At 39.1% G+C, this 16,567-nt stretch overlaps 1 protein-coding gene across 1 annotated transcript in view; it reads left to right on the forward strand.

Annotated features, from left to right (window-relative positions):
* ascc3 (activating signal cointegrator 1 complex subunit 3) overlaps nt 1-16,567 on the forward strand; it is a 141,758-nt gene that overhangs the window by 111,384 nt on the left and 13,807 nt on the right. The window contains exons 25-30 of the mRNA XM_035672105.1: nt 2,305-2,442; nt 3,310-3,430; nt 3,846-3,978; nt 6,588-6,713; nt 12,535-12,646; nt 12,756-12,890. Of these exons, the coding sequence (XP_035527998.1) occupies nt 2,305-2,442; nt 3,310-3,430; nt 3,846-3,978; nt 6,588-6,713; nt 12,535-12,646; nt 12,756-12,890 (765 nt within the window). The remainder of the gene's footprint in view (nt 1-2,304; nt 2,443-3,309; nt 3,431-3,845; nt 3,979-6,587; nt 6,714-12,534; nt 12,647-12,755; nt 12,891-16,567) is intronic.

The raw sequence follows: 16,567 nt of genomic DNA on the forward strand, positions 1-16,567 counted from the left end.
TCTGCCTGTGTTGCTATCACAGCCTCTGTGTGGTTTGTGTCCATAGCCGGTCTGCTCCAAGAAAAGCAACTGAAACTGCTGTTTTTATCATCTACGTGGGTAAATTAAGGATTTATTTAAACAAAACCGGAGATGGTGATTGTTGGAACAGTGGAAAGACTAGCAAAGATAGTTTTGGTGAATTGTATTTTGTTTCTGTGCAGAGTGAAGTTACGATGATCTGTTAGGTAAAATTTCTATTTTTATCTGTGGAGTCTGGTGGAGAGTAATAGCAATATTACGGCTGTTTCTGGTTAAAGGTCTGTCTCTGTAGGGATCTTTTCCATAATGTTGTCAAAATTTTAGAATAACAATCTGTCAGTTGCAAAAACAACAACTTTTAGTGGACTGACTCTGATGGCGATTCCTGACGTTTCCATTAATATTTCCACACCTAGCTCTGTGAATTAAGGGTTTATTTTGACCAAACCAGTATCGGTGATTGTTAGAAAGACTGACAAAAATATGGTTTTGGTGAGTTTTATTTTGTTTCTGTCCCATTGTTTAGGTCTGAGATGCTGGTGCTCTAGTACAATATGTAGTCGCAAGTGAATTTCATATATATATATATATAACATAACCGTTAAGATACAACCTCAAAAACATTTAAATGTGCTACCTGGAGATTTAGAATGTATAATCAGTGTTTTTGAGACATAGGAACACTGCGGCTGCAATTTGCATAAACAAAGTGTCTCAAATATCATCTCTGAGCTTTCAGCCACTAAATCTTCTGTATTGCTCTGTGGCACAAAGGGCCATTGTTTTATAGCTCCATACAGCTTGAGAGCTGATCTTCTAGAGGAAATAATGCCAAATTTTTGCTGTAATTTGGCAAAAATAGAAAAAAGGCAAATGGAAAAATCACTTCCTGACAATCATTTCAATCATCACCTTCTCTGTTTACTATAAGTCTACCTGGAGCAGCATTATTAATTCAACCATGATACGTTCAAGTTTTAAAATGATACATATGGAAGCGTTACACAGTCCTGAATTTGCTTTCCTGAACCCTGCAGATACCTCGTCTCAATGCAAATATGCACTGTCTTATAACATAGGCCTAGGTTCTATATGTGTGCGCACAGCATCCCCGGCCTTCGTGTGTGTTCTGCTGATATATGCCGCTGCCTGCTGCTGCTCTGCGCTGGCCCATGTAGCAGCTCAGCTCCCCGCTGTTTGACTGACAGGCTTCTGGCGATAACTGCTTAACTCTCACCGGGGGTCACCCACTGCCCCAAATCCCCTCTCTGACCTGACAGCTCTTTCTTCCCTCTGCTGCTGCCTGAAACCTCCGGCTCCTTCTCTCAGGGCTGGATTTTCACTCTCCCTCTTCCATTCTTGTACTTATTATTACCTTGGATCCTATTTTTGAATTGATTTGTTCACATATTTGAAATCTAAACTGCTTGACTCTATTGAGATACATCCAATTTTAAAAGGTGGTGGCTATTTTCTTTGTATAATAAGGATACTTTTCTTTAGGCATAATTAAATTAATTAAATTCATTGAAAACACAGATTTTATTGATGATTTTGTGTCTTTTGTGTCCACTATTAGGTAAATTTCTTGTTTTTACTGGTACATATGCTGTCCTGTCTTCCCATTCTTTAGAAGCTCTGTTTACTCCAGCAGCTCTGCTCCACTGACTATCTCTGTTTACTCTGGCAAAGCACAGGTTACACTTTTTCTTCCTTCAACCCAGAAGCTGTTTGTGTTGGCTGGAAGACATAGATATGTATAGTGCAAGGCAAGATGCCCCCATCCTACTGGAACTAGAGGAGAGCCATGCAAATGAGCCACGTCTGCAGCTGAATAACTGCCACTGTGGAGTTCTCTGTTCATGATCTGTCTACAGGGTGTCAAAAAGCTCTTCAGACAGTAACGGCTTTAAAGGAAAGTTAGATGTTTGGGGAAATATACTTATTTGCTTTCTTTCCCAGAGTTAGATGGGAATATTATCATACTGGTTTTATATAGTGATCAGTTAACTGAGTGAGTGATCAAAGGGAAGTGAATGCCTTTTGCTTTGGCAGGACCCCATCTTATTATGCAGACAACAGCAGAGTACCTTAACTTCCAAATAAGGGTCAAAGGTCAACATGGAAGACGTTTTCATTCTCTCCTCCAGTTTTGCATCTTTCTGCCAGCGCATACTGTATCCCTGTGTCTGGTCTAGTATACGTTGTCACGGTGCCATTGTCAGTCACTCAGTCAGTTTGTGTGATTGATCTATCACTGTCTGTGTCTGTGTTTGTCTGTAGATAGAGGATATCATCGCCACAGTAAGGGATTCCAACCTGAAGCTGACCCTGGCCTTTGGGATCGGCATGCATCATGCTGGCCTGCACGAGAGAGACAGGAAGACAGTGGAGGAGCTGTTTGTCAACTGTAAGATCCAGGTAAGACCTCATCCTGTACTGATTATTCAAACCCAAAACCCAAACACTGATCTGCAACTGCTACTAACCACTAGATGCTACTAAATCGTACCCACTGAACCTTAAATGTTAGTTGATTTAGGAAATAAAGGGGGGAAAGTTTTTAAATGACATACTTTTAACGTTTGGGCTTGGGAAGTTCTCAAGCATTTTCACTTTTCCAAGTGAAGTCACAAATCTTTGGTTTGAAAGTCCAAGTGGAGTTGCAAGTCTTTTTTGATTTTGTCAAGTTGAGTCTAAAGTCATCAAATTTATGACTGGAGTCTAAATCAAGTCCAAGTCATGTGACTTGAGTCCACGTCTGTGGTGTTCATACGAGAAGTAAGAGTTAAACGAATGAAATCCTCAGGATCCAGGGAACACCAATCATTTTTATTAAATCATGTTATGGTCAAATTTTACTTTACTTCTTTCTGGGCAGGTGAGCTACACAGTCAATAAAATAGAAGCTTTTTTTATTACCCTGTGTATTTCTTTAACCACCTTGTCATTGACCGAGATCATATTGTTAAAACTGAAAGAAAAACACGTCAGCTCTGTGTGTATCTGCTTGAAAAACTTGCATGATCAGGCCTTATGCAGACAGTAACATACACACTGCAAAGTACAGCAGAATGTAGATTGAACCATTATAGATGTGATATATGCACTGCATGAAAATTGCTATTTCACCTATATTCCCTGGTTTTCCTCAGCATTTACATTCCTGATATTATTGATATTATCCTGTTATTTTTCACTTATTTTCATTCTGTATATAATTTCTTGTATAGTTTAGGTTTGCTCCTATGTTGTATTATTCCAGTGAGTTCCTGTCTCTTCTCTCAGGTATTGATTGCCACCAGTACTCTGGCCTGGGGGGTGAACTTCCCCGCTCATCTGGTGGTCGTCAAGGGAACGGAATACTATGATGGCAAGTCCAGGCGCTACGTGGACTACCCCATTACAGGTACACAGTCCTGTCCATCGGGTGTATTCTCATTGAACATACAGTCCATTTTGTTTTAATCAACCACAACAGTATACAAGTTTACATTATGTTTGTAAGCAATGAAATCTGATTATTTAATGAATTATCCCTTATGAAACTTTGAGGGATGATTCCTATTTCTTCTATAATGACAGCTGATCCTTCCCAAGTCCCGCCCCTTCTTGGTCTGTGCTTCAATAACAGTTGAGCAAGTCTTGGTCACAACCTCAGTCAAACTTTCCTGTACTTAAATATGTTAGTCCATGCTAAACCCGGAAAAGCCCTGGAATAGACCAAGTGTCACTTTTCATTGTAGAATATTCAAAGAACAGTGGAATACAGGGTGGAAAAGCAGTCTTTTTTAATGTACAGTGTGCCCTGTGTGTGTGTGTAGATGTTCTGCAGATGATGGGGCGAGCAGGTCGCCCTCAATTCGACGACCAGGGCAAAGCAGTTATCCTTGTCCACGACATCAAGAAGGATTTCTACAAGAAGTTCCTCTACGAGCCTTTCCCTGTTGAGTCCAGGTAACAGTCACATGTCTGTTGGCATAGTTATTAAGATTTCTCCCATAATTAGGCCTAAAGAGAAAACATAAGAGAAGTCAGCTCCAGATGCACCAAACGTTCTTAATGTAGAGAGCAGTGTGTAAGCCATTCAGAAGTGTTTTTATTGGTTCAATAGAGATCAATGGAGTATTAGTGTTTCTTTAGCCCACAAATTTAATAATCCCATCACTATAATTACTCTAAAACACATAATCTAATTATGTGATATTAGACATAGATAGATAGATTATATAATATTCATGCTTTTTTTTATGTTCCTCAAATTTAAAACATTTGTTTCTTTTTTTTGTTTGTGTATAGCATTGTGCATGAGGCCTGTTGTCTGGGATGGCAAAGACTAGGGTCTTAATTTACCAGACTGTCCATTGAACAAGTCTAAAGCTGTGCATATATACTTCTTCTATGAGCAAGATATTATTCATCAAACATGTGTACATCCACCTGTGGAGTTCACAAAAAGCCCCCTTAAATTGCTGTATACAATAAACAACATCCATTAACAAGACCTAGTAACCCAAATCCACTATAAAAGTGGGAAATATATGTATATAACCCTAACCCACTCACACACACCATTAAATGACCTGTGTGTCTCACATATTCTTAAACAGACATAGCATAGGCACAGCAGGCAGGTGACATTTGTAGGGAATACTGTTATCCATAATAAGAGCTGTGGCATGGTGAAGAAATGGCTTGTCTTTAAAGTGACAGGAAAAACATAGTTGTTGCACACAATAGAGCCATCAGTACCACAGGAGGGGGACAAAGTCCCAGTTTAGCATCATTCATAGGTGACCAAATTGCAGCTGTTATTGGTGAGATGTCCCTGAAAGGCATCATCCATCCATAGTAAAACCAAGAGGAGACTGGACCACAACAAACTGGGAAGTAGGTAGTGTAGCTGTTGCAGCATAACAAATGAATGACCTGTCAGATTAATGAGAAAGAATGGTACAGGAACCCAACAGGTCACTATTAATGCAGAATGGTTCAAACTAATTGTCTCTAACAGGATTTGTCAGGCCCTGCACCACGAGATGTGCTGGCTCAGAGATCTGTGGTGCGTTTAGGTGTTTAGTGATGCATTACTAGAGAAATAGAATAGAACAGAAATTTAGAATGTATAAGTATAATGATAACATAATAATAATGTAATAAAATTTAATGAAGAATTAAATTCCCACTTCAGAGAACAGATTTCCTTTTTCACAAAATTGTCTGTAACCTTGTAACAGATTTCATTTCAGAAGAGTAGCTAGTTCTAAATTAAACTCACCTGAAAATGTTTGACTAATTTACACTGTGAAGAGGGTCAAACATGTCTTCAGACTCCTTTGTGGGTTAGTCTATCCATTCACAGGTTTCATAATAATGTTTTGTATGTAAATTAGTTCACCTGACTCAAAACTGATACCAAACCAGTCTTTTTTCATATCTTACTTAGAGACCAAACAAAATAAAGTAAACTTCCAAATGTTAAGTGTTGTCTAAACATAAGCATCCGTGCAAGAACTTTCCCTAATTATGGCAGCATTTGGATTTAATTCAGGATCTATCTAGAATAGGAGAACAGGTTTAAGATTCTGACCACACATTTGATGCCAGAAGTCCTAACAGTTTGTTGCTGGGGCTGCAACAATCAATTAATCTGCCAATTATTCTCTCATTTAATGGATCATTTAATCATTTTGTCAGTCAAATGTACAATGTGTAACAATGTAAATCACAATCCACGATGGTGTTTTGTTTTCTCCAACCAACAGTCCAAAACCCAAGGATATTCATTTTACAGTAGAATAATTAATTGATAATCAGACCTTTTGGCAAAGAATGTGCTGTTGATCAGCTAAGCGATTAAGGAATTACAGCTACAGACTTATTCAGTCCCTCCAGGATTTCTTTTTGAGGATTGTTGCAGCCTATAAAATGTCTGATTTCACAGCAGCTTTTCTAAAGAATTGTGAAGCATGTTGCAATGTTTTTAGACATTATTTTGCATTGAAATTGCTAGAGAAAATTGCAAAAATTGTTTTTACAATTGCTAGTAGTTTAGTGACTTTATGCTCAGAGGACTGGGCAAATAAGGGGATAAGTTGCCGTGTTTGGACAAAAAGTGCAAGGTTACGCAGGATTCAAAAGGGAATCAGACTCTATTGATCCCCAGGGGGAAATTGGTTGCGTTACAGTTGCTCAAGTTGTTAAACAAGACATTATTAGAAATAGAAATATGTGCATTCAATTACAATATATAACAATAATATATAAAAAATATATAAACTAAGAGGGTGTAAAATATGTCCATTGTATTACAGTATATAACAATATATAGAAAATAAGACATTCAAATATGTATAGTACAGTATATAACAGAAGAGTAATGAATGAATACTAATAATGAGTATTAATAATGCTAATAATTGTTATAAGATCACATCTTTCCCCACTGTGGGACAAATAAAGGTTTTCTTATCTTATCTTATCTTCCTGGTAATCTTCAATGCAAATATTCAAATTATAAATCTGTCTGTAAGTAATCTTTCTGTGATTGTGTGTTGTGTCCCCAGCCTCCTCGATGTGCTGTCAGACCATCTGAATGCTGAGATTGCTGCAGGAACCATCGCATCCAAACAGGATGCAATGGACTACATCACCTGGACCTACTTCTTCAGACGGCTGGTGATGAACCCCAGGTTAGGAACCCCTGCTCATACCACATATCATTACCAACAGCCTAGTTCAAAACTGAGGAAAGCACACATGCACACATTCTTGGCCTACTATCACAACCTGGTTAGAGGAGTGCCGTGTTCTTCTGTCAAACATCTGCTTTGTAGACAGAGACCATTCCAGAACATTCCAGCCTGCTGGTATTTGCACGGCTGTCAGCCCACATTTACCATTCAGGCCCTTACTGAGGCCGAGCAGTAGAATTGTAGCACCAACACAGCTCTGTAAAAAACAGAAATTCTTTTGGATTCAAGCAGGGATTTTGTGTCAATATTCAGTGTCTGGCAATTTTTTAGCAAAACGATGACATGGATTTAGTGCTCCTTCAGGATTGCATTGGTGGAATAGCTCAGATGGTATTTATGGTCATATTCTGGCTGGTATGGACCATGTAAACACAACATCCTGGTTTTAAATATACACTAGGGCCTTTGATATCATTCCACTACTCTCTATAGTTTACTGTCTCTCACCATGAGTTGAAATAACAAAAAGCCTCAAAAATAGTTTAAAACTCACTAATGCTCCTGAGACCCAGGATAGAAATACTACTGCGCTCCAAGTTCTTGATTCAGGTGGTCTACGAGGTCTTTCCCAGCCCATTCAACCTGCTCACATGGGGCAAAGTGGAAACACCTGCATGCTGTGTTCCAATAAAGGGCAAGGGTCAACTACATCCTGAGCAGGTTCTCCAAAGCACTGGGCGGAGGGACTTTTATATCTGGAGACAAGACCCGGTCCTAAGTCCCTTACCGAGGCAATCATCAGGGGGATCAATGACAGCCAATACACCCACACTACAGCCCAGATGGATGAGTTTGTCAGGAGGGAGAGCAGCCACAGAAAAAGCCCAAGAACTGCTCTGTTGGTTTGCTTTCCACGGCACAAAACTGGCAATGTCAGTTGACCTGGAGAGGCAGCTGAAAATCCCACCACACATCACCCAGTCCTTGTTAAGATCAGACATCATCTTGATCTCTGAAGCCACAAGAAAGCTTGTCTTGCTGGAGCTAACTGCAGGAGGAGAGGATGGAGGAGGCGCACGAGAGGAAGAGGACAGAGTAGAGAGGAGGTACTCTGTCATGTGCATAAGCATCACATCCTTTGGATTTCCTGATCCAAAACCTTACATAGAAATCAGTCCACAAGCTGTCATAGGCAACAGAGAAAGTCAGGCAAGGTCTCATTTTGGAGGGAATTTGATACTGGATCCAGATTCTGTAAAATTCTATTGATCTTCTACCCAGAGTGACTGTATCAATACATAGTGTTTTTGACACATTCTATAGATTCTTTAAGAGTTGATGTTAAAATTAAATACACATGTCAAAGAAAGAAAAAAGTACTATACTGCATATGGGTGTAGCAACATTCTGTGAATGTGCAAAATACTGCAATGATGGTGAGTGGTGCCAATGATGGCCGAACCCCTAACCATGAACTTGCATTTAACCCAAGTTCTGACCACAGGCATTCCAGTAAATCAAAACAGAATTTGGTTTTAATGTGACAAACATATTTTTCCTTTATTGCGTGCTCTTTAATCAACAGTTGTATATCTGCACCTTTAAATTCAGATTCATGCTACATGAGATTACATTTGATGTCTTTGAAATTTTGTCTCTGAATGTGCAGATACCCTGATGCCATTATCGCTACGCAGCTGTGTTTTATATCTGAACCGCTAATCTATCACCACTGATTTCATGCTTTGACTCCCACAACACACACACAGATACACACCAACAGAGAGTCCCATGGGTATCGTAAACGTCCGCAGTCCGACTCCCTGTGCCATCAGGCGCCTAATGGTGATGATGCTAATGGCCATGACTTAATCAGGCAGGCCCCACCGCCGGTAAAGACCTGTGAAATGTGTGGGGTAATAAACACATTCAGCGCTCAGAACTGCGTGCTGTTAACATGTGGAGCGATGGGAATGAAAGAAATACTTAACATTAAACACGCATTAAATATGGCCATCACCCGTCTCAACTGCTGCTTCCAGCCCACAGTTGCTGTGATTTTTCCTCCCGGCTCCCAGCTGCACAATAAATGATTTTGTATAACGATCATGAAGATATCATTTGTTTTAATGTAATATGAGAAGTGGGCGATTTGTCAGAGTTGGCCCTGGTTTGTATGCATTATGCAGACAACTGCAAAATTACCTTGATCTAATATTCCTCCTCCACCTGTTAACTGACGTATTGGTATTCATCCTTGTTATGATTAATTTTTTCATTTTTTTTAATACAACTTTAAGCTCCTCTTTGGTAGTTTTTTTATTTGTTTCCAACATTTCTGTCTATGTTATTGGCAAAGTCCATTTTCATTTTCACATTCAAAACAGAAAAGAACATATTTTACTCCCATATCGTATTATTATTATATTAGCCACAAAGCAAAAGAAGAGGGACCCAATGAAAAAACCCTGAGAAAACAGTTTAACAAAACATAATATTCTTAGTAAACTAACTAAACTTAGTTTATTACAATAAAGACTATGGGAGGTCACCAAAATACATGCTAAGGTTGGGCAATTCTGAAACTCATGGATGGTTGGCACCGGAGTGTGAATCACTTTGGATAAACCTCTAATTCTGAGGCTGTTGGAAAATAGTGGATTGCTGTCCCAAGTAAAGTCTTGTTCATAAGGTAGGTTGCAGCACAAGATCAACTGTGAGGTGGGTGCGGCCAAGCACAGGCATAGTGCCAGACTAATGTTTTGAGTCTGAAGGCAAAGCTCTCAAGTTTGGAAGATAATGACGTCGCAGATACAAACGGTTGAAATTAGTTTCCTCCCCAAAGTGGCTAGGCTCAACCTTAGAGAGAGGCTATGGTCATCCGAGTGGAGCTCTGAGTAAAACCGTTGCTCCTTCACATTGAAAGGAGTCAGTTAGGTTGTTTGTAGAACCCTGCGCAGGACTGTTTTCTTGACACTGCTCCCAGCAATGAGTGTGTTCCAGACCACTTCCTCCTGTGGGACCCAGCAACGCCAATGAACGTGCTGATTCAGTCTAGTTCAGTCATGTAAGAGGACTTCTTTAATGTCCGATCTGTTCACGTGGTGATTATTTTTAACAAATCAGCAGTTATTTCAAGACAGTGTGATTGACTCACACATTAAGGAACTTATGTCTATAATTGTAATCCCGCAAAAACCCTGCAGTTTATTTTTTGACTGCCTGCTCCCACCCACAGAAAAGTTCAAACTGCCTGCTCCCACAAGATTTGTGTTGGGTCCTGTGAATCTCAATCCCAATGCAGTCCTCATCCCCATGAAGTATTCCATCTAACTGGGAGGAGATTACACAGCCGCCCCAGAGCAGACTGATGGACTGTACATCTGATCAGACCACGGATCATCTAGGGATCCCCCTGGAGAAACTGGAGGATGTGGCTGTGGAAAAGGACTTCTGGGCTACCTTGCTTAGCTTGCTGCCACGTTTTGGACCATAATAAGTAGTGTAAAGATAGAAGTGTGTTGTTTTGGCCACTTCTGGCACACTGCAGGACATATATTAGAGTATTACACTTCGTAGAGTAAAATAGTTAATTATCTTATATTGCGTTTTTGTCATTTATCTGATGTAGAGATATTTTTGGTGTGTTATACAAAACTTTGCACCAACTTTGGTTATCAGGTGAACACAATATTTATTTTGGTCTCATCATTTATGGCCAGTAGGTCATACACAGTACGAATTTAATGAATACATGTCTGTCACTTTAATAGTATTCAAACAATAGATCAATAAATAGATAGATTGATAGATGGCTAGGTAGATGGTAATACAAGTGTGTTTAAGGAATATGCCACTCTCCCTTTAATTGTTGAAAGGTTTTAATGCATCAACTACATACATACAATATTTCGACTTTTAGCAATGTCAGCAGCCATTCCTCGAACCCCACATCTGTGTGTGTTTTCAGAGTCAGAATTATTGGCAACAGGGCCTAAAAAGGAATACTGGCCACTAAGTATTCATGGATACAGTATAAAGACTTGCATAATTTTCTAAAAGCTGATTTGTATTTCATGTAAGCTTGCAACATTCTAAAACAAACAAAAGGAAGGTTTCATGTAGACTTTTTTGCAATGTACACTTGATACAATTTCCAAATGATTACTTATCATCCCATTTGTGACTCTCCATTGGGAAGCCCAGTTATAATTCTTAACTTCTTGTATTCATTTTTATATGAAAGCATGAAATATGGTCATTAATTGACACTACAGAACAACCAGATGGTACTTAAAGCACAAAAACCACCAGTAATGAACAACTCCCCACCTTAACCAAGACATATTTTACATTACTAAACAGGTTTTTTCCACCCTTGCAAACATACCTTTAGGGTTTTTAGCATCTGTTTCTACCAGCTTTAATGAAACCATGCCTGGTTTCTCTGCACTTTTATTTGACTTGCACACACCATGCACAAATATTGGCATTATGAGCTAATGAAGATTGTCTTTGATTACACTTCTGCTGAGCCTCATGTGGTAGCTCTTACTTAGCAGAGCTGAGCATGGAACCCATTTTGGCCACTGGTTGTCTTATTTCAGCTAATAGCCGTCTAACCTGGGAATCATTTGCTGGCAAGGGCTGGCCATTTTTCTTTCAACTGGGGCTTTTCTTCACAAAACAACAGTGTGTACACGACTTTAACCAGAAAAAGTGTGTAGATACAGTAGTGGCAAGCCATTTTACCACTGTTATTTTGGTATTCCATTAGGCCCTAATGAGGTTTCATCATCAGTAAGGTTCCATCATGGCTATTACATAATTGAGGAGACAAAACCTAAGTCAAGGATACTCCAGTCAAGTCTGGCATCCCAGTTCTAAGACTTATCCTGGTTTTTATCATATGATGTTTACATGGAACATAGAGAAAGCTGGTTGTGCTCCTTGTGTACATGTTGGTAACATTATCCAGACAGTTTGCAGTGGTGTATGCATGCCTTCGACTACTTCACATCAGCCAATCTGTAATATCAGTACAGACTGAGTTACTTCAACAGTTGAGGACAAACCCAGTTTTGGTTTATCCTTAAAGCAGTAGTTAGATTAGTTCAGTTTACTGTGTAAATCATAATAAAACTGTATCATGACAGTATTACTGAATACCATACATAACGTGAATTGATACACATCTGGTTAACTCAACACGTTAATTGATATTAATTTAAAAAATAATATGTCAAAAATTTGAACTTAACACATATACTTTAATGATCTGTCATGGCCACAAGTTCAATGAAAAAAGACATGCATTTGGAGAAATCTCTGAACATTTGGAAATAAAACAGTTTATTGATTCCTAATGCCAGCTTTAGATATTTCTTTTCAGTGTTTTACTAATGTGCCACAATAATGTTTTGGAGCTTACATATCTTCATTTCTTTTCCAAGCAAATGTTGATATATGTGATTATCTGTGGTTAAATCAGCATGTCTCTGTGCCACCCCATGAGTATTTCTCCAGATTTGCCACTGCTCCAGTTGTTCGTTCCCTCAAAGGTCAGCAATGTCAAGACAGTACTGCAAACTCAAAATTCACCACAATCACAAATCTCTCACGCCTTGCAAAAGATTTGCCCAGATTTGCCCTTGATTGAGCTGCTTAAATGCCCTGAATAAGAGCAACTATGAAGCGAGTAAAACAATAAAAGTTCTCAGTTTAACAGAACAATATACAGTATGGCAAACAGACTTCCTTCTGCATTTTTACATAATGGTCACTGATGTTTCGTTTTTGTATGTCTTGTGTTGTTTAGTTATTACAGCCTAGAGGACATCAGCCACGAGTCCATTAACAAATACCTGTCCAACCTGGTGGAGAGAAGCCTGCGGGACCTGGAGTGCTCTTACTGCATAGAGATAAAAGAGGTGCGTGTATCATTTTTAAAGTAGGTTTGTAGTCTGAATGATGAAATGAGCCAAATTTGTTTAATATGAGATCAAGTTTGTGAAATGTTTGTTTCCATTAATTCTCCAGGATGATCTGACCATTGAGCCAATGACTTACGGTCGTATCGCCTCCTATTACTACCTGAAGCATCAGACCGTCCGCATGTTTAAAGAACGACTAAAGCCTGACCTCCCCATCCACGAGCTGCTTTCCATTCTGTCGGTGAGTTTCTGTTTTCATCTTATCAGTGCCACCACTTTTATGTATGTATCTGTCCTTTCACACTAAAACCTACCCAAAAGATATATGTGTGCGCACGTGTGTCCAGGACAGAACCTGGTTCTGTTGGAAGATTAGAGCCTACCTTAATTTCCAGAGGTATGGATTTGGATTTGAGTCAGACTTGAGTCAGAAATTTGATGACTTTACACTCGATTTAACAAAATCAAAAAGGACTTGCAACTCGACTTGGAATTTAAGGCATGGGAACCTATTCTATTAGACCCCCATATCAAAATATGAAACTGAAGCATAAGAGCATAATATAGCCTCTATAATATATTACTCTAATAATATTTTCAATTATATTTGGTGAATGCGTTATGACTTGTTTAGGACTTGAGTGCAAAGACTCAAGACTTATTTGTGACTTGCAAAACAATGACTCAGTCCTACCTCTATTAATTTCTATGAAATACATTGAGTTAGGGCAGGACTCTCCATACTGTACCTCTGTATGCACAGTCGGGGCTGGAAACATTTTTGTTCATGGTGTCATTAAACTTTGGACTTTGGGCACATGTGCATTTGTGCTAAGAGAGAGTCAAGCAATTAAATAGATGTTTCTCACTAACTATTTTCCAATTAAATGTAAGAAAAACATGAGTTGCAAGTGCAAATGAAAAAAACATGACTGCACTTATTTTTAGTTCAATACTCTAAATATTGAATTTGTTGGATATAAACAAGATTTCAGTGTTAATTGTTCCATTACACACTTTGGCAATGCTTCCGTTTGTTTTTGTCTTTCTTTTTTGTTGCACGCCAGTCATATCCGCGTATCCTTGCAGCTCTGCCTTTGGCAGCGTGTACGTAAAAAGACCTGACAGCAGCGCATTTGTAACTTTTTAGAAACTCCACACTTCACTGAATCTGTGATCAGTGAAAGAAGACATACCTTGTTATATTCTTCTCTTTTTGGTTTTTGCCAATACAGGATACATCAGAGAATGTTCTTGCCCACACACACACACACACACATACTTTACTCCCTCCCATCAAATTAGCACCTTTATCTGAGCTTCATTAACGTTCCTCATTCCGCAGCCTTGGGGGCAAGGTCATCCACACTCTGGCTTCTGATTGGTGGGGTCAACACAAGACATGGTGGTTTCACACCTTCACTGAGGAGGGTTGATGACATACTCCTTTATGCCACTGCTTCTAACGGGCTCATATATCTATTTGTAATTATTCATAGTGGATTCACTGTAAAACTTTTTTTTTAAATCATATTTTAAGGCTACCATTGAAAATATTTCTTACGAACTGTAAGAAGTAAGAAAAAAACTTGTTTGAAATATTTTCAAGAATCAAGAGTCTTGTTTTTTTGGTAAAAATGCAGTGATCTGCCCGTTTTGTCTTGTTTCAACATACTGACACTAATTACTTCTGAAGATGCATGTGTCCTCTATGGGCAAGATATCTAATAAAAACTAAAATATTTGAATAAATTAGTGTAAAATTAGGCCATATACCAAGAAATAAGTGATTATTTTTCTATGTTGTTGATCCAGCAATTTAACAAACAAATTCAGTGAACTCCCACGGTGCACTTTGAATTGAATTACACTTTGAATGGCTGATTTAAAAGTACAAAAATGTATCTAAGTAAGATAGATTTAGAGCAGTCTTTGTGGAGTTCTGAGCTCTTTAGATTCTAGAAGGATTGGGCAGGTGTTATTTTGTGTTGTATAGTATCAGCAAATCCCATGAAAAGACCACAACCAACAATGTTTCTCAATATTTTCTGACCTCCCTACACTGTCTGTGGCTCTCAGCTCCAAGTCCAGTGGTTTCTACTGAAGACATACATCTTTAAAAACAGCTCACAATTATATCGTTTTTATATTTTGCTACATTGTTAGCAAACATTATTCAAACATCAGGAAAAGGTTCATATGTTTAGGACTATCAGCAGCAGATCAATACACATATGGTGCTATGGTTAGTATTTCTGACAGCAGGGTGGTTTTAATTGTTTTTGGACAGTGGAGCTGGATAGTGGAGCTCTTTGGTACAGAAGAATGATATGTATCAGGCTTTGGATACACATACTACATCCATTGTTGGTTTGCGCATGGGATTGATTGTCAATATGAAAAATATAACACAAATATTTCCTGTAGAGTGCAGTGGGCCACCCAAAAAATAAGCCACACAAGGTTGACTAATTTGTCAAGACACAAGTTCTTTTTGGTGGCCAAAAACCTTTAATTTGACACTAGAGATTTATTGATTACTTGTGTCTTCTCAGATCAGCTTTTATTCTTGGATTATACTTTTACCATACGGCCAAGTAGTAAAGTCCATTCAGTGGGTTCAGTGTTTGAACCTGACTTCAATAATGATGCTAACATATGGAGGGGAGGCTACTCTGAGACAGTTAACATCACTCCCCTTTGCACACATGTAGTGAGAAGCGGACCAAAGCATGCCATGCCTGGCTGCCTCCCTCCCCGACAAGCTGCAATACAATAGGCCAGTCACCCCACCGCCCCTTCGACTCCCCCTCTGTTAGCTACAAAACACTGGCATGCTCCTCCAGTTCCCCCTAATTGCTGCAGCGTGGCCACTAATGAGCAACACCCACATTTCGCCACCACCCCACCCCCTCCTCACACACTCTCTTGAGCGCTACCACTCTGCCTGTCTTTGTCTCTGTTTTCTCTCCCGCTGTATTTGTCCTCTGCTTCCTAAGATGGCAGTGTTCTCAGTAAAGTCAAACATCCGATATAAACTTTGACAAACACGAAGACAGTCAATCGTGTTGACATATACAAATATGCATACCAGATCAATGAGGGAAACCTGACATAATGTTGACATAGAAAATCAACAACTGCTGTGGTCAAAGAGTTAAGAGGCATCTCAGACAATCCAATCATTTCTATCAGTAATGCTGTAATAAGGTTGTACCCACCAAGTTAAACGCAGAGATCAGACGGGTTGGACCCCACTAGTTAAAAAATCCATTACAAACCCCTGTCCTGATCCAACACTGACCTGCTCTACTTGCCATAACCATGCACACACACATACAATTTACCTGTGTTCAGTGCCTGAATTAGACCAAAAAAGGCCAGTAATCTAATTCACCACAACCTTAACCCTGATTCTTTTGCCGTTTTTTTTATCCTTTTTAAAAAGTACATGTTCAGTGCTGTTTTTTAGTGTTAAGCTAGCAACATGTTAACACTGAGATGCAGTTACGCAGTGGTTTATTAGTACTTCCCCAGCATTGCTTACGCAGGGTTTTAAAAATACAGAGGTCTAAAAACTGAACTTGTTAGTGGGGTTTGGGTCCTGCGTCAAAGCATCAGAGCGAGTTATTTTTAGACTTCTTTCATGACTTTTATTGTATACCCCTTGGAAAAAATATTGGTGACTTAATAGTGAGTATAGCCATCCTCACCAGAGCTATTTCAGGCACTGCCTATGGCCTGATAATCAGACTGAATTGCCATTTCATTTAACTTCATGTTTGCCACATGAATTGAAGTATGGTAAATGGTAAATGGATTGTACTTATATAGTGCCTTTCCACTCTTTCAACCACTCAATGCACTGTACACTACATGCCACACTCACCCCATTAACACACATTCATACACTGATGG

Source organism: Morone saxatilis, unplaced genomic scaffold, assembly GCF_004916995.1.
Source record: "Morone saxatilis isolate NCDOM2014 unplaced genomic scaffold, NCSU_SB_2.0 Contig24, whole genome shotgun sequence".
Taxonomy (NCBI): Eukaryota; Metazoa; Chordata; class Actinopteri; family Moronidae; genus Morone; species Morone saxatilis.